The 20,554-nt window shown below is 44.7% G+C and overlaps 1 protein-coding gene across 3 annotated transcripts in view; it reads left to right on the top strand.

The window, feature by feature from the left end:
- The window catches only part of MED12 (mediator complex subunit 12), a 272,752-nt gene that overhangs the window by 207,962 nt on the left and 44,236 nt on the right, over window positions 1-20,554 (top strand). For all 3 annotated transcript variants that reach the window (XM_063937138.1, XM_063937137.1, XM_063937136.1), the window contains exon 26: window positions 9,934-10,097. In XM_063937138.1, coding sequence (XP_063793208.1) covers window positions 9,934-10,097 — 164 coding nt within the window. The remainder of the gene's footprint in view (window positions 1-9,933; window positions 10,098-20,554) is intronic.

The following is a 20,554-nucleotide window of genomic DNA, read 5'->3' as shown; positions in this document are numbered from 1 at the left end:
AGTGCGGACTTCTTCTGCAATACTTGTATATAGTTATTGCTGCAATAAGGGCTATGATATTGTTGCAACAGGGTTGAACTGATGCTCTGTTGTTGTTCATACTGTTGACTGGGTAAGTTTATCACAAGTTATACGGTGTGATTGGTGTGGCTGGTATGAGTCTTGCCTTGGATTTCCAAAATCCTTTCCTTGTACTGTCAGCTCTTCCGGGCACAGTTTCTCTAACTGAGGTCTGGAGGAGGGACATAGAGGGAGGAGCCAGAGCACACCAGAATCTAAATTCTTTCTTAAAGTGCCCATGTCTTCTGCGGAGCCAGTCTATTCCCCATGGTCCTTACGGAGTCCCCAGCATCCACTACGGACTACGAGAAATAGATTAACCGGTAAGTAAAATCTTATTATATAATATTGTGTATGTATATATACACTGCTCAAAAAAATAAAGGGAATACTTAAACAACACAATGTAATTCCAAGTCAGCCACACTTCTGTGAAATCAAACTGTCCACTTAGGAAGCAACACTGATTGACAATCAATTTCACATGCTGTTGTGCAAATGGAATAGACAACAGGTGGAAATTATAGGCAATTAGCAAGACACCCCCAATAAAGGCGTTGTTCTGCAGGTGGTGACCACAGACCGCTTCTCAGCTCCTATGCTTTCTGGCTGATGTTTTGGTCACTTTTGAAAGCTGGCGGTGCTTTCACTCTAGTGGTAGCATGAGACGGAGTCTACAACCCACACAAGTGGCACAGGTAGTGCAGCTCATCCAGGATGGCACATCAATGCGAGCTGTGGCAAGAAGGTTTGCTGTGTCTGTCAGCGTAGTGTCCAGAGCATGGAGGCGCTACCAGGAGACAGGCCAGTACATCAGGAGACGTGGAGGAGGCCATAGGAGGGCAACAACCCAGCAGCTGGACCGCTACCTCAGCCTTTGTGCAAGGAGGAACAGGAGAAGCACTGCCAGAGCCCTGCAAAATGACCTCCAGCAAGCCCACAAATGTGCATGTGTCTACTCAAACGATCAGAAACAGACTCCATGAGGGTGGTATGAGGGCCCGACGTCCACCGGTGGGGGTTGTGCTTACAGTCCAACACCATGCAGGACGTTTGGCATTTGCCAGAGAACACCAAGATTGGCAAATTCGCCACTGGCGCCCTGTGCTCTTCACAGATGAAAGCAGGTTTTTACTGAGCACATGTAACAGACGAGTCTGGAGATGCCAAGGAGAACGTTCTGCTGCCTGCAACATCCTTCAGCGTGACCGGTTTGGCAGTGGGTCAGTAATGGTGTGGGGTGGCATTTCTTTGGGGGGCCGCACAGCCCTCCATGTGCTCGCCAGAGGTAGCCTGACTGCCATTAGGTACCGAGATGAGATCCTCAGACCCCTTGTGAGACCATATGCTGGTGCGGTTGGCCCTGGGTTCCTCCTAATGCAAGACAATGCTAGACCTCATGTGGCTGGAGTGTGTCAGCAGTTCCTGCAAGACGAAGGCATTGATGCTATGGACTGGCCCGCCCGTTCTCCATACCTGAATCCAATTGAGCACATCTGGGACATCATGTCTCGCTCCATCCACCAACGCCACGTTGCACCACAGACTGTCCAGGAGTTGGCGGATGCTTTAGACCAGGTCTGGGAGGAGATCCCTCAGGAGACCATCCGCCACCTCATCAGGAGCATGCCCAGGCGTTGTAGGGAGGTCATACAGGCACGTGGAGGCCACACACACTACTGAGCCTCATTTTGACTTGTTTTAAGGACATTACATCATGTTTTTTTCCACTTTAATTTTGAGTGTGACTCCAAATCCAGACCTCCATGGGTGAATAAATTTGATTTCCATTGATAATTTTTGTGTGATTTTGTTGTCAGGACATTCAACTATGTAAAGAACAAAGTATTTAATAAGAATATTTCATTCATTCAGATCTAGGATGTGTTATTTTAGTGTTCCCTTTATTTTTTTGAGCAGTGTGTATGTATATATATATATATATATATATATATATGTATGTATGTATGTATATATATATATATATATATGTATGTATGTATATATATATATATATATATATATATATATATATATATATATATATATATATATATAAAACCTGACTCAGGGTAAACATCCTATACTTGCAGCAAGTCACAGTCAGTGCGGGGAGCTGTGCTCTGAACCCTCTTTGCTACAGCATTTCAGCATGTCCCAACAGCTGTTTCATGTCTCCTTCCTCAGGTGACTGCCGTTGACTATATTCATGCTGCTATATGTTTATGCTGCTAACAGGATGATTTAAATAAGTGTTTGGCTATGTGCAAAGGTGTTCTGGTTTATCCCTGAAAGTTCCAGGAAGTGGACTGTTTGGATTTTTGCACGCACGCATATGAGTGTATATACACACTTCAGTATCACTAGCTTACTGTACTGGTAACTTAGCTTTAATGGTACTCTCTCACTATAATATCTCTGTTGAATTCTGATAAGTGCCTTTTGGGATCCTACCTTGCCTGCACTTTTAGGTAGATTGTAGGCAGTGTCTGCTGCACTTTTCCTGGATAGGCAGTTTAAAATTTTTATAAACCATCACAGTATTTTGGCATCATGTCGGGGAAACCAGGCAAAGTTTCCAAGGGCTAGCCAGGCTGTTTATTTTGCATGTTTTGCTTGCAGTAAGAAGTGTGCAGCGTGTTTCAGGTCGTTAATGCACCCACAGCTGGGAGCTTCTACAGGCAATTCAGGGGTGCCTGAGTGGGCCAGGTCTATGGCGGAAGCTATAGCAGAGCTATGCCATTCTCAGGTTAGTGACTCACTACCCTGCGCTCAGCCACAACCTTTGTTTGATTCCTCTGAGGAACCATTATGGGCCCGTATATGGGCAAGTGTCGTTCAGAGATGGCTTCATTTTAAATAGGATGGTAGCATCTGTGGGGGCTACAACCACTAGAAAGCGTTCCCCTCTAGACTTTCGAGGAGATACTACGGGGTCTACCGCATCTTCTCGGGAAGAGTGAGAGGTGGATCCTGGTTGGGAGGATTCCTCGGTCTGGTAAGAGGATGCCCAATCTAGCTCTGGTGTTGCTCTATTAATTGATGCAATTAGTCATATTTTACAGTTTCAGGATTCTCCAGCTTCTGAAACCATTTCTGCCTCCTCCTTCAAATGTTAAAAGAAACTGGTATCTCTGTTACCAACTTTCTCACACTTCGGAGATACATTAAAGGAGGCCTGGCTCAAGCCAGTTACGAAGTTCCAGGCTCAAATATCTTTAGCCTTTTGCACAGGAGGAAGCCAAAACCTTGAGAATTACCCCCAAAGGTGGACGCTTCTTTTACCAGATTGTTATCCCAACGGTTCAATCGGTTAAGCTTAAAGATCTTATGGACAGGTAGAGCGAGGCCGCCCTAAAGTCTATGTTCACGCGGTCAGGAGTATTGCTTCGGCCTATCTTGGCTAGCGCTTGGGTGGTTAAGGCATGTGGACGCCTGTCACTACCCGCAGATGCTTCTTCATTGTGCTTTCGGACATTGTTCATGCTCTACATATTTATCTAGACTGTACTTCTTCTTTTAGGTGCACAGATTCCTTATTGGTATTGATTGATGCACCAAAGCGAGGTTGGCTGGCTTCTAAGAGTACCATTGCTCTGTGGGTCACCGCTGCCACCCGGGATGGGTGTCCAACAAGGCTTCCAATTCAGTCCTATGTACCTTCAGATGTGCCGGTGCTGGCTACTGTTCGGCCTCACTTTTAAGGTGTACGGATTATCACTTACCTGGCAATCTCCTGATTGAGGCTCGGTCTCAAAACTCCTTGCAGGAACATCTCTTGACTGTTCAGGTCCTTTAGCCCACCAGCTGGCTCATAAATTGGCACAAGTCGAGTCTGACCCAGTCTCAAAGGATGCTCCACTTGGGAGCCCTGTTGGGACAACCATCCCAGTGAGTTTTCCTCCCCAGGGACAAGATTGTATCCTTGCAAGCAATGATGAGAACACCTATGAATGATTTGGATGTCGTTCCACTTCTGAATGAGAGTTAAGTGCAAATTAGTCTCCACCGTCGAAGTTGGAATTTGCTCTGTCTCTCTTCAGGGGATGTGTTTACTAAAGTTTTGGCTTTCAGTTACATTGTGCATGCATTGCAAGATGCCAGACGTAAATGTGCGGTCCGTTCCCCGCAGCATTGCTAATGTTGGGTGTGCCTTTTTTTGCTGTAAGTGCGTCTTATACGCATCACTATTACAAATAGGATGCACAAGCAAACTCTGCTGATTACAATGATATGCGGCATGCCTATATTCAGTGTGAGACTGCAGATGTATCTGCATAGGAAATGCTATGTTACAGTGTTTTCCTGGAAATCTATACCCTATGGTAATAATCCATCCCAGTATCACCTACGGACTACGAGAAAAGGAATTCAAATTCCTATTATTTACACTAAGGGGTGCTCTTGTCCCTTTTTGTATTATAGGTTGGAGGAGTTGGTGTATACCAGGATAAGGTATAGTGATGCAATTAAGGTATTGCTGGTTGTGTGCATCGAATAGTCACTATCGGTTCACTGCAAGCAGATCTTTTTCTGTGTTGTCATTCTTAGTTTGTTCTCACTTTATACAGTGATCCTGGGGTCCAGCGTTCATTTGTAAGGCAAGTTAGAATTGTGTGAGCACACTGCAGAAATTGAAGATTAGCGCTTTTTTATAGTGCTTTGTGTCCCAACTCTATCACTGATTGTAAGTACTGTGTAGAACTGTGAACTGTGGTTTTCATATTTCTACTTAATGTAGAGATCATTTTTCATAGCGCACCAGAGGAGCGTACAGTTTTAAGGCATATTGTCACTGGGTGCCAGCTGTTAGTGATTGTGTACTCCTCCCTGCAGTATTACTGTATTAAAAAAAACACAACTACTACTGTATTTGTTTACTGGGTCGCTTGTCTGGGCTTGCTACATTGTACGGTATTCTGTAGTTCCATATTCATCCGCTACTGTACAGCATTGTATTTTAATTTTTATTAGTGGAGCAATCCCCACCCAGTGGTGAAGCTGTGTATTGCATGCTGTGGATCCTCTAGCGCAGGGGTGGGGAACCTCCGGCCCGCAGGCCGTATACGGCCCGCGGAGCCGTTTGGTCCGGCCCACCAGCTTGTGTCAGTGAGACACGCTGCCGCTCAGTCCGGCGGCAGCGTGTCTCAGCTGTCAGAACAGGGAGGAGAGCGCGGCTGTCGGGTGGGAGCGGCGGCGTGTAGTACTTCAAACCAGCTGCCGGTCCGTGAGCCAATCAGAGCTCGCGGACCGGCAGCCAATCAGGAGCCGCGGCTGCCGGTCCGCGAGCTCTGATTGGCTCTCGAACCGGCGGCTGGTTTGAAGTACTACACGCCGCCGCTCCCACCCGACAGCCGCGCTCTCCTCCCTGTTCTGACAGCTGAGACACGCTGCCGCCGGACTGAGCGGCAGCGTGTCTCACTGACACAAGCTGGTGGGCCGGACCAAACGGCTCCGCGGGCCGTATACGGCCTGCGGGCCGGAGGTTCCCCACCCCTGCGCTAGAGGATCCACAGCATGCAATACACAGCTTCACCACTGGGTGGGGATTGCTCCACTAATAACAATGAGCGTGGCTACATCGCTACCATCACCTTACCAGTTAATCTTTAAGCGCCATATGTATCAAATCCCAGAAATCTGTGTTCCATGTACAAAACAAGGTATGTATGCATGCTCACACTTCTTCACACTGAACATCACATGACTATAGTAAATCACATGTGCATCATGACCGCACACTTGGGGGGATGTAGTTAAAATGCCGCCTGTTGAAATACCGACACTGGAGTCCCGAACGGCGGCATAATGCCGGCATCAAAATCCTGATGGAGCTCAGGAACTCGGCGTCAAAATACAGACGCTGAGAATCCCGAACGTTCTTTTAGCGGGACGCACTTGCATCCTGCTGCGGGCGGGGGTGTTAGGTTTAGGCATTAGAAAGGGGGGTTAGGGTGCAGGGACAGGAAGGGGATGGTTAGGCACCGGGGAGGGTTGGGGTTAGGCACCCACAAGGGAGGGTTAGGGTAGGGGGCAGGGGAGGGTTAGGGTACTTTCTGGGGGACTGTCAGGATTCTGACCGCCAGCATCCTGTCTATCTGTATGTCATACCGAATCCTACTAGGTAGTCTCCATGCACATTCAATATAAAAAAACACAAAACACCATTTTATCCCCAATTAGCTATATCCCCAACATGAACAAAGTCCTTCACATAAGCATTTCCCAGTGGAGGGACTGGAAGCACGATAATACAATGGATACAGACCAACAATGCATAAATTATTTAAATCCATAATATGATCAGCAAAACATGATTATAGAGGACTATTTTATATGGCAAACCAAGATATACAATAAACTGGGCACAAGACTACACCCGCTAATGGTATATATCATTATATTACATGCTCAAAGTAGTAGTTATATAATATCACTCAAATAACAAAACCGTTTAAGCCAACTGGTCAATTAAAGGGTACAGAATTTTATTGGCTTTCCCACTATGTGTGTGACATGTCACTCATCCGGAACGTATAAAGCAACACGTTTTGCCGTATATAGCCATAAGCACTTCGATTTCTTTGTAGGGCTCATTTAGAAGTTGTTTCACATTTTAAGTCCCGGCGATACGGTATCATGAGGTGCCCTAATTTTTCATCCTTAAAGACCGGTTTGGATGCCAAAATATGCCATTTCATCCTCACTGTACTTCTCACCTCGCTTGAGGCCTAGTCAAAATGACTTACAGAGGTCATCCGTTTACTTCTCTCCCTTTAGAAACACTGGAGAATTTCTGTCTTGCTCATCTTAAACATCCCTCGATAATTCTTTGGGAGTACCCCAACTGTTTAAATCTTTCATTCCATCTATTTGCACACCGCTTTCTTCACAAGTTTATATTCAGCAAGCTTTCGCTTGAGAAGGCATCGGGCTGTTCCCAGCCTGTTCTGAGAATTGGATTGCTGAGTATCTCCACTTTGTGTATATGTGTGTGTGTGTAATGTATGTATATATAGATATATATATATAGATAGTTATAGATATATATAGGTGTATATATATATATATATATATGTGTGTATGTATGTATATATATATATATATATATATATATATATATATACATATATATACATATACATATATTAGCGATGAGCGGATTCGGTTTTACTCGGTTCTCAAAACGGCATCTTATTGGATAGCCAATAAGATGCCGTTTTGAGAACCGAGTAAAACCGAATCCGCTCATCGCTAATATATGTATATGTGTGTGTATATGTTTTTATGTATATATACAGTATATATAATGTGTGTGTGTGTGTATATATAAATATGTAGTAAAAGGCACTCCAACTCAGATTCACGAGCAAGTTAGTTACATTTAATTACCACAGGAATTTAAAAAGGTAAACACATAAAGTGTCTTGTGCATCAGCATAGAACATGCATAGTATAGTATACTTAAATCTCTGTGACCTCAGTCCTTATAGGGTCGTTCAAAGACTCCTAGTCATCCTGCCAGTTCTGTGGTCCAGAACAAGGATGGGATTGAGTAATTAAATTGAACTGACCTGCCTGTGAATCTCATTAGTAGTGCTGTCTACTACATATTTTTGTCTATTCCTGTCCTGTTATGGAAGCACCATATATACGGAAAGAGAGTGTAACCGTATAAGTATGTATGTGTGTGTGTGTGTGTGTGTGTGTGTATGTATATATATCTATATATATATATATATCTATATATATATATATATCTATATATATATATATATATATATATATATATATATATATATAAAATGTGTGTGTGTATATATATATATTATATATATATGTGTGTGTGTGTATATTTATATACATACATACACATATATATATATAGTGTGTGTATGTATGTGTGTATATATATATATGTGTGTGTGTATATATATATATATATATAGATATATAAAATCTATCTCTGTATTACTTGATGAAAATGCCACATTAAATAGGCATTGAAACGTTATCACAATATGCTGTTTCTGTGAAGTTTTTTCCAAGTCGCCAGGAGTGCCGCACCTTTGGGTTGTTTATGCTATTGCTTATTGAGGCATCCGGTGCTATTACAGCCATTCTAATGGGAGCGCCGGGTGCTATGGACTATATAGATAGATAGCAACGCACATTGGTGTTCCCAGGTTTAACTGTATTGTGGTTTTGTTTATGTATTACTATGTATAAGCTTCCCACACTGCCTGCGGCACACTAATGGCCTTAAAGCGGACTAACGCTGTACAGTATCTATGTATGAATTATACTACCATGCTTGTTTGATACCTGGCGTTTATCGTGAATAATCAGTATATACACATATTCAGTATGTCATTTGATGATAGTGCCCAGTGTTATCTATTTAGCTCCTTTGATGCTGGAATATCTATGTCCGGTTGTTGAAACGCAAACAATTAAACCAGGGAACACCAATGCGCGTTGCTAAGCTGTATTCAGCCTTTGGAACGCACTTCCAATGCACACTTCCTGTGTGTGGAACGCATGCACTTCCGGTGGAGGCCGGAAGCGCAGATTGCATGGCTTTCCGTTGTTTCTATTTAGTAGTGCCCCTGGCAGTGTGTGACATGTGGCTACATCCCCTGGGCTTGCTTTGTCTTGACAAATGTCCACACTGGACCAAAACGTCGGCTTGCACCTGTTTTCCGATGATGTAACCAATAAAGAATAAAGGGGCAGATGTATTAACCTGGAGAAGGCATAAGGAAGTGATAAACCTTAAAAAAAAAAAGTGATAAAAGTGATAAAGTGATATGTGCAAGGTGATAAAGGCACCAGCCAATCAGATCCTAACTGTTAATTTACATATTGAAGCTTATTGGCTGGTGCCTTTATCACCTTGCACGTATCACTGGTTTATCACTTCCTTATGCCTTCTCCAGGTTAATACATCTGCCCCAAAGTCTCTTTGCTGTATTGGTTAGTGCTCCTCTTGCTGTGTCCTATGTTTTTCCGGAACTGGAAGGCTTCTTTGCTGGGCTGCACCCCTAAAATTGACTTTTTTTAAAGATGTGAGTGCTGATTTGAAAGTTCTAGATAGATAGATAGATATGCAGAGTAAAGGTGGCACTCAGAAACGTAGCATATCTCCGAAACTAAGCCACCCAAAATCAAATACCAGGGTGCTTTCCTAATGTATAATTACAGTCCGGTTTTCAAACAGACAAAAGGTGGCAATCCAAGTATGTTTTTTTTTCCCCCCACTTGTTTTTTTTAAATGGTGCTTGTATTCCAATAAGTACAAAGTTCATTGACAATGCATTTTTAGCAGATACATTACTGGGTAATCTAAAAGTTGCTAGGTCATAGTTTCAGGGCTTCCATGCCCTTTCCCTGAGACCACATTATGCAAACATGTCTTTTGCATAATGTGGTCCTGAGGAAAGGACATGGAAGCCCTGAAACGTTGACCTACTGTAACTTTAAGATATTCCAGTGATGTATCTACTTATAATGCATTGTTAATGAACTGTGTACTACTTAGAATACGAGCATTATTTTTAAAAGAAAAAACTCTTTGGAGTTTCTGTGGGGGCGGGGAGGAGGAGTTCTTTTACCTTCCATATATTCTGGATTCATTCTTTTGAAACACTAATTGAAGGGAAGTTAAAAAAAAATACCTATTGGAAGTTGTGGTTCATTTTACTACATAGAATATATAGTATATGGTTGCAGTCAAATTTGTTTCTACCTCAAGGTCATTGGTTTAGAAACTGCAGCTACTTGAAACCCTAATTCAAGCCTAATTGCTCTATTCAAAAGTACATAATCTGCAATAATATCAGAGTCTTATAATAATGATTCTCCTTTTCCCAGGTGATGCAGAGTTGCAAGGTTCTGGCTTCTCACTGCCTGCAGGCACTGAAGACATCACAGAGGAAGATTTGGCGACAAACAAGGCAGGAGGCCGATCTGTATCCATAGAGACTGCCAGCTTGGATGTGTACGCCAAATATGTTCTACGCAGCATCTGCCAACAGGTCAGTTCTTGCTTAGGTTAGAGGAGTGCAGGTTACATGCTCCATATAGTGCACACAATGTGGTTTCTTCACATTTTGTGGCATATAGAGAGATAATCCAAGTAACAACAAAATGTAGATTTTTGAATTTCAATTAAATCCATTTCTCAAATTCCATCTTGGGACACTGCTACCTTATAGAGTAAGTAGGGTTTTACTATTCAAAGTATGAGATCCTTCTCTCTCTAACTTGTGGTCACCAGATCTCTAGTTTATAATCTACAACGCCTCGAAAGATGGGGTAAATCGAATGAGCTGGAAATCTTACATGCTAAAAACCCTCAGAATTAAACAATAAGTGTACAGCTGCTCACGCTCACCAGATTACCTGTCTCTTGAGAGAGATGACAATTGTATCCCTGGCAAAGCCAGGTGAAACCTGTACAGCACATGGGGCTGGAAAGAAGGCATGGTATGCTAGACCACCTTAGGAGTGGTGACCTGCAGGAAGATATAGCAAACAAAGAATAGTTTGATCTTTTGAAAACGACAGCGTAGGAAGCTTCCATGCTAAAAGAATGAATTTACAGTGGATTAACATGTAACACATTCTGCAGGAGCATTTGACCAACAGTCAACCTCTTATGAAATATGTAGACAGGGCTGAGATAGTAACTTAGTTTCTGAGGTTGAAAAAAGACAATATGTCGTCCATCGAGCTCAACCTATTTGTGGTCTCCTACGCTGTATTATTTTTAAGCAGATTTTGCCTGTTGCTAATGTCGTCCGTTGTGTTTATTCCTCTTTTTTTTTTTTTTATAATTATAGTGCGTGACTACACACCATCCTTATCCTTATATATATCCTTATCCATTATGAATTTATCTAGCCCATTCTTAAGTGTTGACAGAGTCCGCCATTACTACGGTCTCAGGCAGGGAATTCCAAACATGTATTGTCCTTACTGTGAAAAAACCTTTTCGCCTCCTATGTGCGAAATCTCCTCTCCTCTACCCTAAGTGGGTGTCCGTGTGTCCCCTGTGTTGATCTTACCAAAACCCGATTTCCCGCAAGCTCTGTGTATTGTCCCCTTATATATTTGTAAATGTTGATCATGTCCCCTCTTAGTCTCCTTTTTTCCACTGTAAACATGCCTAGCCTTGCAAGCCTTACCTTGTATTCCAGCGTCTCCATCCCCTTAATTAGTTTCGTCGCCCGCCACCTATTCTAGTTCCAACATATCTTTTTTGTGGTATGGTGCCCAAAATTGTGCATAGTATTCAAGATCTGGCCTCACTAGTGATTTATATAATGGGAGCATAACACTTTCATCCATTGCATCAATTCCCCGCTTTATGCATGCTAATACCTTGTTAGCCGCCTTTGCTGCAATCCTACTTTGGGTACTGCTGCTTAGTTTGCTATCTATGTGAACACCCGAAGTCTTTTTTCAGTACAGAATTCCCTAATTTTACCCCATTTAGTATGTAGGTGTTATTTTTGTTCCTGCTAACAAAGTGCATTACCTTACACTTGTCTGTATTTAAGCAGTCCAGTTTAACTAAGTCGTTCTGAAGAGACTCTGCATCCCCCTCCGTATTTATAACCTTACACAATTTGGTATCGTCTGCAAAAATTGACACCATGCTCTCTAGATCTACTGCTAGATCGTTAATAAAAATGTTGAACAATAGTGGTCCAAGTACATACAGACCCTTGTGGCACACCACTTAGTACTTCAGTCAAATTTTAAAAAGTTCCATTTACCACAACGTGCTGCTCCCTATTATCTAACCAATTTTTTACCCAAGTGCATATTGTGCCCCCTAGCTCTAGTTCTTGTGTAACTTATAGATAAGTCTCATGTGCGGTATTGTGTCGAAAGCTTTAGCAAAGTCTAAAAAGATTACATCCACCTCCTTACCCTTATCAAGGTTCGCACTAACTGTTTCATAAAAGCCTAGTAAGTTTGCTTGACATGATCTATCCTTCCATGTTGGTTCCTATTAATAACCTTATTGGCTTCAAGGGACTTCTGTATACTATCCCTTTAGAATATCTTCCAGTATTTCCACAATATAGATGTAAGACTAACTGGTCTATAATTACCCGGTTCAGGTTAACTTCCCTTTTTGAATATCGGCACTACGTCCACTATACACCAGTCTTTGGGAACCAAGCCTGATGTAAATGAGTCATTGAAGATCAAAAATAGCGGTCTTGCTAGTTCAGAATAAAGCTCCATGAGATCCCTTGGGTGAATTCCGTTGGGACCAAGTGACTTATAAGTCTTAATTTTTTTAATGTGTCACAGACTACCTCCTCACTTAAATAAGCACTTAGCAGTGGGACGTTATCTTTGTTGAGATTGTGTGTTAATCCCTGCATCTGGTCCTCTCTAGTAAATACCGATGAGAACTCTTTTAATTTGTCCGCTATGTCATTATTGTTTTTGATCTGGGTCTGTCCCAGCCCAGCTTGTCCTTTAAAGGGCCTATACTCTCCTTCTTTCTTCTTTTGCTGTTGATATATTTAAAAAAAAAAAATTGGTTGTATTTGCTTTCCTTTGCTACTAGCTTTTCAGTTTCTACTTTAGCTGCTCTTATTTCTTTTTTTGCATATTTTGTTACAATCCTTATAGTGGTGGAATGACTCTGCATTCCCATCTGACTTGCATTTTATGAATGCTTGCCTTTTTTTGGCCATTAGTTCCTTAATCTTTTTGTTAAACCACATTGGTTTGGAATTTTTGGTCCTTTGTTTGCTGCCCAAGGAAATAAATGTGCGAGTATTAACAAGCAGTAATTTTTAATACCTCCCATTTCTCCGTAGTATTTTTCCTTGAAACAAAATTCCCCATTCAATGTCCCTTAAAGCTTCCCTCATCATGTCAGAGTTGGCTTTGCCAAAGTTTAGAGTCCTAGTTGAGCCAATATAGGACTGCTTATGAATACTGATATTGAATGTGACCATATTGTGGTAGCTGTTTCCCATGGACTTCCCTACTATAATATTTTATATCAAATCCCCATTATTAGTTAATACCAGGTCCAAGATTGCATTGTACCTAGTTGGCTCTTCGATTAGTTGAAGTAAGTAGTTATCATTTAGTGTGTTCAAAAACATATTACACCTTGCAGTACCACATGAATCGTTTGTCCAATTTATCTCTGCATACTTAAATAGGCCCTACACACATGCCGATATTCTGAAAGATATGAACGATCTCGTTCATAAATGAACGAGAACTCGTTCATATCTTTCAGTGTGGAGACTCCAGCGATGAACGATGCGCGGCCCCGCGCTCGTTCATCGCTGATCTCCCGTCGGCTGTGCATGCAGGCCAATATGGACGATCTCGTCCATATTTGCCTGCACTTCAATGCAGCCGGGTGACGGGGGGAGTGAAGAAACTTCACTCCCCCCGTCACTGCCCCCCCGCCGCCGGGTCGCTCGTCGGCCGTCGGGCACCTCGGCGGCGCATCGCCGAGTGTGTAGGGCCCCAAAGACTCCCATCAATATTACGTCTTTTACTCCTGCTGCTTTTTCAATTTGCTTCAGTAACATTTCCTCATCAGACACATTAATACCAGGCAGCTTGTAGCATAGCCCCAATACTATCTTATTTGTTCCCTTTCCCCCGCTTGCAATTTCCAGGCGGGGGGGGAGAGATATCCAGCAGTACAAAACATATATAGAGGGAAATCTCTCTCTATATGACTACTGTCTTTTTCTTTGATATTTATTACTTGTTTATTGTTTACTTAATAGGCCACTGATAGGTTTAACAATGGCCAGTAAACCAGACAAATCTGCTAAAGGGAAAGCAGGCTGAGCTGTGTATTTTGCTTGTTCTCAGTGTGGCTCCAAACTTTCAAAGGGTAGCACGGAGCCGGGCTCTCTCTGCACTGCGTGCTCCATTACACCTGATGTAGAACAGCAATTTCTACCCATAACGTCCCAACAGTATTTACAGTCCCCTCGTTAATATCTTCCCGTATATCCGGTTTTAAAACGGCTTTACGTAAAGACATACCGCTCCACCCCGTTTATTTAATCTGTCTCTTCCTGAACAGCGTATAACACTCTAGATTGACTGTCCAGTCATGAGATTCGTCCCACCAAGTTTCAGTAATGCCTATAATATCATACTGTTTGCTTGCTGCAAGGACTTCTTTTTACCTCCTTTTTCTTTTTACCTCCTTTTTACCTGTAAGGCTTCTAGCGTTCACATACATAAAATTAAGATAAATATCTTCCCTTGTGCTAGGGACATAATTTTCTATATGCAGTAATGATGACCCATAATTGTCGTTAGTAAGTGTTTTGGCACTCTGTCCCTCTATGTCTGTCCCTCTATGGGCCAGGAACATGGCCGATGCTATTGCTGATTTACGCCAATCACAGTCAAGTACTGATTCCGGTCAATCTAATGTGGAGCCGCCATGGGCAAGAAATATGGGTTAAAGTCTTTCAGACTTAGCACAGTCTATTAACAAGTTGTCGCTTCTTCAGGTTCAGCGGCTACTAAACGACAGCATCATCTTCCCGCTATCACCTTCCCAGGAGAGGAGTTAAATTCGGTAGCCACCCCTCTGGAAGAAGGGGAAGTGGACTCTGAGTGGGAGGATGCTTCCGCTTGGGAAGAAGAGGAATTGTCTTCCTGTTCAGGTGTCAGGTTATTGATAGAGGCCATCCGTCAGACTCTTAATTTTCAAGATACGGTAGAGGCGGAGGCCTCGTCAGCCTTTTTCAAACATCAGAAAAGACATGTAACGGTCTTTCTCTGACGTCCTAGTGGATGCTGGGAACTCCGTAAGGACCATGGGGAATAGCGGCTCCGCAGGAGACTGGGCACAAAAGTAAAGCTTTAGGACTACCTGGTGTGCACTGGCTCCTCCCCCTATGACCCTCCTCCAAGCCTCTGTTAGATTTTTGTGCCCGGCCGAGAAGGGTGCACACTAGGGGCTCTCCTGAGCTTCTTAGTGAAAGTTTAGTTTTAGGTTTTTTATTTTCAGTGAGACCTGCTGGCAACAGGCTCACTGCACCGAGGGACTAAGGGGAGAAGAAGCGAACCTATCTAAGTGGTGGTAGCTTGGGCTTCTTAGGCTACTGGACACCATTAGCTCCAGAGGGACCGAACACAGGCCCAGCCTCGGAGCTCGGTCCCAGAGCCGCGCCGCCGGCCCCCTTACAGAGCCAGAAGCAAGAAGAGGTCCGGAAAAATCGGCGGCAGAAGACATCAGTCTTCAACAAGGTAGCGCACAGCACTGCAGCTGTGCGCCATTGTTACTCAGGCACACTTCGGTCACTGAGGGTGCAGGGCGCTAGGGGGGGGCGCCCTGAGCAGCAATGTAAACACTTTGGCTGGCATAAATACACCACGTATAACCCCCAGGGCTATATGGATGTATTTTAACCCCTGCCAGAACTCACCAAAAAGCGGGAGAAAAGGCCGCCGAGAAGAGGGCGGAGCCTATCTCCTCAGCACACGGGCGCCATTTTCCATCACAGCTCCGCTGGAAGGACGTCTCCCTGACTCTCCCCTGCAGTCCTGCACTACAGAAAAGGGTAAAAAAGAGAGGGGGGCACTAATTTGGCGCAGTTTTAATACTAACAGCAGCTATAAAGGGAAAAGCACATTTTATAGTGGTATTCCTGTCTATATATAGTGCTCTGGTGTGTGCTGGCATACTCTCCCTCTGTCTCCCCAAAGGGCTAGTGGGGTCCTGTCCTCTATCAGAGCATTCCCTGTGTGTGTGCGGTGTGTCGGTACGATTGTGTCGACATGTTTGAGGAGGAAAATGAGATGGAGGCGGAGCAATTGCCTATTATAGAGTTGTCACCCCCTAGGGAGTCGACACCTGAGTGGATGAGCTTATGGAAGGAATTGCGTGACAGTGTCAGCTCTTTACGACAGACAGTTGACGACATGAGACAGCCGGCTACTCAGCTTGTGCCTGTCCAGGGGTCTCAAACGCCATCAGGGGCTTTAAAACGCCCGTTACCTCAAATGGCAGACACAGACACGGATACTGACTCCAGTGTCGATGATGAGGAGACAAACGTGACTTCCACTAGGGCCACACCACTAAAAAGGGTATTATGTTTGGTGAGAAAAAACTGCCTGTAGTTTTTCCTGTATCCGAGGAATTAAATAAAGCGCTCACACGCTTGTCTAAACAGGTAGCACTACCCTCTCCTGATACGGCCGCCCTAAAGGAACCTGCCGATAGAAAGCAGGAGAATATCCTAAAATGTATATACACTCACACGGGTGTTATACTGCGACCAGCAATCGCCTCAGCCTGGATGTGCAGTGCGGGCGTGGCGTGGTCGGATTCCCTGACTGAAAATATTGATACCCTAGATAGGGACAGTATATTACTGACTATAGAGCATTTGAAAGATGCATTTTTATATATGCGTGATGCACAGAGGGATATTTGCCGACTGGCATCAAGAGTTAGCGCGCTGTCCATTTCTGCAAGAAGAGGTTTATGGACGCGGCAGTGGTCAGGTGATGCGGATTCTAAAAGGCACATGGAAGTATTGCCTTATAAGGGGGAGGAGTTATTTGGGGTAGGTCTATCAGACCTGGTAGCCACGGCAACTGCTGAAAAATCCACATTTTTACCCCAGGTAGCTTCTCAACCTAAGAAGACGCCGTATTATCAGGCGCAGTCCTTTCGACCCCATAAGGGCAAGCGGGCAAAAGGCGCCTCATTTCTGCCCCGTGGCAGAGGGAGAGGAAAAAGGCTGCAGCAAACAGCCAGTTCCCAGGAACAAAAGCCCTCTCCCGCCTCCGCAAAGTCCTCAGCATGACGCTGGGGCTTTACAAGCGGACTCAGGCACGGTGGGGGCCCGTCTCAAGAAATTCGAGACGTCTCCCCCTCGCCGTTTCATAAAGTCTGCTTTACCGACGTCTCCCTCAGACAGGGAGGCAGTATTGCAAGCCATTCACAGGCTGTATTCCCAGCAGGTGATAATCAAGGTACCCCTCCTGCAACAGGAAAAGGGGTACTATTCCACACTATTTGTGGTACCGAAGCCGGACGGCTCGGTGAGACCAATTTTAAATCTAAAATCCTTGAACACTTAGATACAAAGGTTCAAATTCAAGATGAAGTCACTCAGAGCAGTGATTGCAAACCTGGAAGAAGGGGACTATATGGTCTCTCTGGACATCAAAGATGCTTACCTACATGTCCCAATTTACCCTTCTCCAAGGGTACCTCAGGTTTGTGGTACAGAACTGTCACTATCAGTTTCAGACGCTGCCGTTTGGATTGTCCACGGCACCCCGGGTCTTTACCAAGGTAATGGCCGAAATGATGATACTCCTTCGAAAGAAGGGAGTTTTAGTTATCCCTTACTTGGACGATCTCCTGATAAGGGCAAGATCCAGGGAACAGTTGGAAGTCGGGGTAGCACTATCTCAGATAGTGCTGCGGCAGCACGGTTGGATTCTCAATATTCCAAAATCGCAGCTGATCCCGACGACACGCCTTCTATTCCTAGGGATGATCCTGGACACAGTCCAGAAAAAGGTGTTTTCTCCCGGAGGAGAAAGCCAGGGAGTTATCCGAACTGGTCAGAAACCTCCTAAAACCAGGCCAAGTGTCAGTGCATCAGTGCACAAGGGTCCTGGGAAAAATGGTGGCTTCCTACGAAGCAATTCCATTCGGCAGATTCCACGCAAGAATTTTCCAGTGGGACCTGCTGGACAAATGGTCCGGATCGCATCTTCAGATGCATCAGCGGATAACCCTGTCACCAAAGACAAGGGTGTCTCTCCTGTGGTGGTTGCAGGGTGCTCATCTTCTAGAGGGCCGCAGATTCGGCATTCAGGACTGGGTCCTGGTGACAACGGATGCCAGCCTGCGAGGCTGGGGAGCAGTCACACAGGGAAGAAATTTCCAGGGCTTGTGGTCAAGCCTGGAGACATCACTTCACATAAATATTTTGGAGCTAAGGGCCATTTACGATGCCCTAAGCCAAGCAAGACCTCTGCTTCAAGGTCAGCCGGTGCTGATCCAGTCGGACAACATCACGGCAGTCGCCCACGTAAACAGACAGGGCGGCACAAGAAGCAGGAGGGCAATGGCAGAAGCTGCAAGGATTTTTCGCTTGGCGGAAAATCATGTGATAGCATTGTCAGCAGTGTTCATTCCGGGAGTGGACAACTGGGAAGCAGACTTCCTCAGCAGGCACGACCTCCACCCGGGAGAGTGGGGACTTCACCCAGAAGTCTTCCACATGATCGTAAACCATTGGGAAAAACCAAAGGTGGACATGATGGCGTCCCGCCTAAACAAAAAATTGGACAGGTATTGCGCCAGGTCAAGGGACCCTCAGGCAATAGCTGTGGACGCTCTGGTAACACCGTGGGTGTACCAGTCAGTGTATGTGTTCCCTCCTCTTCCTCTCATACCAAAAGTACTGAGAATTATAAGACGGAGGGGAGTAAGAACTATACTCGTGGCTCCGGATTGGCCAAGAAGGACTTGGTACCCGGAACTTCAAGAGATGCTCACGGAGGACCCGTGGCCTCTGCCTCTAAGAAGGGACCTGCTCCAGCAAGGACCCTGTCTATTCCAAGACTTACCGCGGCTGCGTTTGACGGCAGGGCGGTTGAACGCCGGATCCTGAAGGAGAAAGGCATTCCGGATGAAGTCATCCCTACCCTGATCAAGCCAGGAAGGATGTAACCGCAAAGCATTATCACCGCATTTGGCGAAAATATGTTGCGTGGTGCGAGGCCAGTAAGGCCCCGATGGAGGAATTTCAACTAGGTCGATTCCTGCATTTCCTGTAAACAGGAGTGTCTATGGGCCTAAAATTGGGGTCCATTAAGGTTCAAATTTCGGCCCTGTCAATTTTCTTCCAGAAAGAACTAGCTTCACTACCTGAAGTTCAGACGTTTGTAAAAGGGGTACTGCATATACAGCCTCCTTTTGTGCCTCCAGTGGCACCTTGGGATCTCAATGTAGTTTTGGGGTTCCTAAAGTCACATTGGTTTGAACCACTTGAATCTGTGGAGTTAAAATATCTCACATGGAAAGTGGTCATGTTGTTGGCCCTGGCCTCGGCCAGGCGCGTGTCAGAATTGGCGGGCTTTATCCTGTAAAAGCCCCTTATCTGATCTTCCATTCAGACAGGGCGGAATTGAGGACTCGTCCTCATTTTCTCCCTAAGGTGGTTTCAGTGTTTCATCTGAACCAACCTATTGTGGTACCTGCGGCTACTAGTGACTTGGAGGACTCCAAGTTGTTGGACGTAGTCAGGGCCTTGAAAATATGTTTCCAGGACGGCTGGAGTCAGGAAATCTGACTCGCTGTTTATCCTGTATGCACCCAACAAGCTGGGTGCTCCTGCTTCTAAGCAGACTATTGCTCGTTGGATTTGTAGTACAATTCAGCTTGCACATTCTCTGGCAGGCCTGCCACAGCCAAAATCTGTAAAAACCCATTCCACAAGGAAGGTGGGCTCATCTTGGGCGGCTGCCCGAGGGGTCTCGGCGTTACAACTTTGCCGAGCAGCTACTTGGTCAGGGGCAAACACGTTTGCTAAATTCTACAAATTTGATACCCTGGCTGAGGAGGACCTGGAGTTCTCTCATTCGGTGCTGCAGAGTCATCCGCACTCTCCCGCCCGTTTAGGAGCTTTGGTATAATCCCCATGGTCCTTACGGAGTTCCCAGCATCCACTAGGACGTCAGAGAAAATAAGAATTTACTTACCGATAATTCTATTTCTCGTAGTCCGTAGTGGATGCTGGGCGCCCATCCCAAGTGAGGATTGTCTGCAATACTGGTACATAGTTATTGTTACAAAAATCGGGTTATTATTGTTGTGAGCCATCTTTCCAGAGGCTCCTCTGTTATCATGCTGTTAACTGGGTTCAGATCACAGGTTATACGGTGTGATTGGTGTGGCTGGTATGAGTCTTACCCGGGATTCAAAATCCTTCCTTATTGTGTACGCTCGTCCGGGCACAGTATCCTAACTGAGGCTTGGAGGAGGGTCATAGGGGGAGGAGCCAGTGCACACCAGGTAGTCCTAAAGCTTTACTTTTGTGCCAAGTCTCCTGCGGAGCCGCTATTCCCCATGGTCCTTACGGAGTTCCCAGCATCCACTACGGACTACGAGAAATAGAATTATCGGTAAGTAAATTCTTATTTTTCTTCATATACACATTTTGCAGAAATTATAAAAGAGCCTTGGCTTAAGCCGTACTCACACTTTATGGCTCCTAAAAAATTAAGATTTCTATATCCTTTTGCAGAAGAGGACACACAGTTCTGGGAAACTGCTCCGAAGGTGGATGCTCCTATCTCTCATTTGACGAAGGCTACGGTAATCCCTTCGGTACAATCTGTGACGTTGAAGGATTCAACGGATCAGGAGATTGAGGTGATTCTTAAATCCATTTTTGCCTTATCGGGCATTTCTCTGCGTCCAATCTTAGCTAGTGCC

Source organism: Pseudophryne corroboree, chromosome 8, assembly GCF_028390025.1.
Source record: "Pseudophryne corroboree isolate aPseCor3 chromosome 8, aPseCor3.hap2, whole genome shotgun sequence".
Classification (NCBI taxonomy): domain Eukaryota; kingdom Metazoa; phylum Chordata; class Amphibia; order Anura; family Myobatrachidae; genus Pseudophryne; species Pseudophryne corroboree.
The sequence above is the reverse complement of the archived record's forward strand: the minus strand, read 5'-3'. Positions and strand labels throughout refer to the sequence as shown.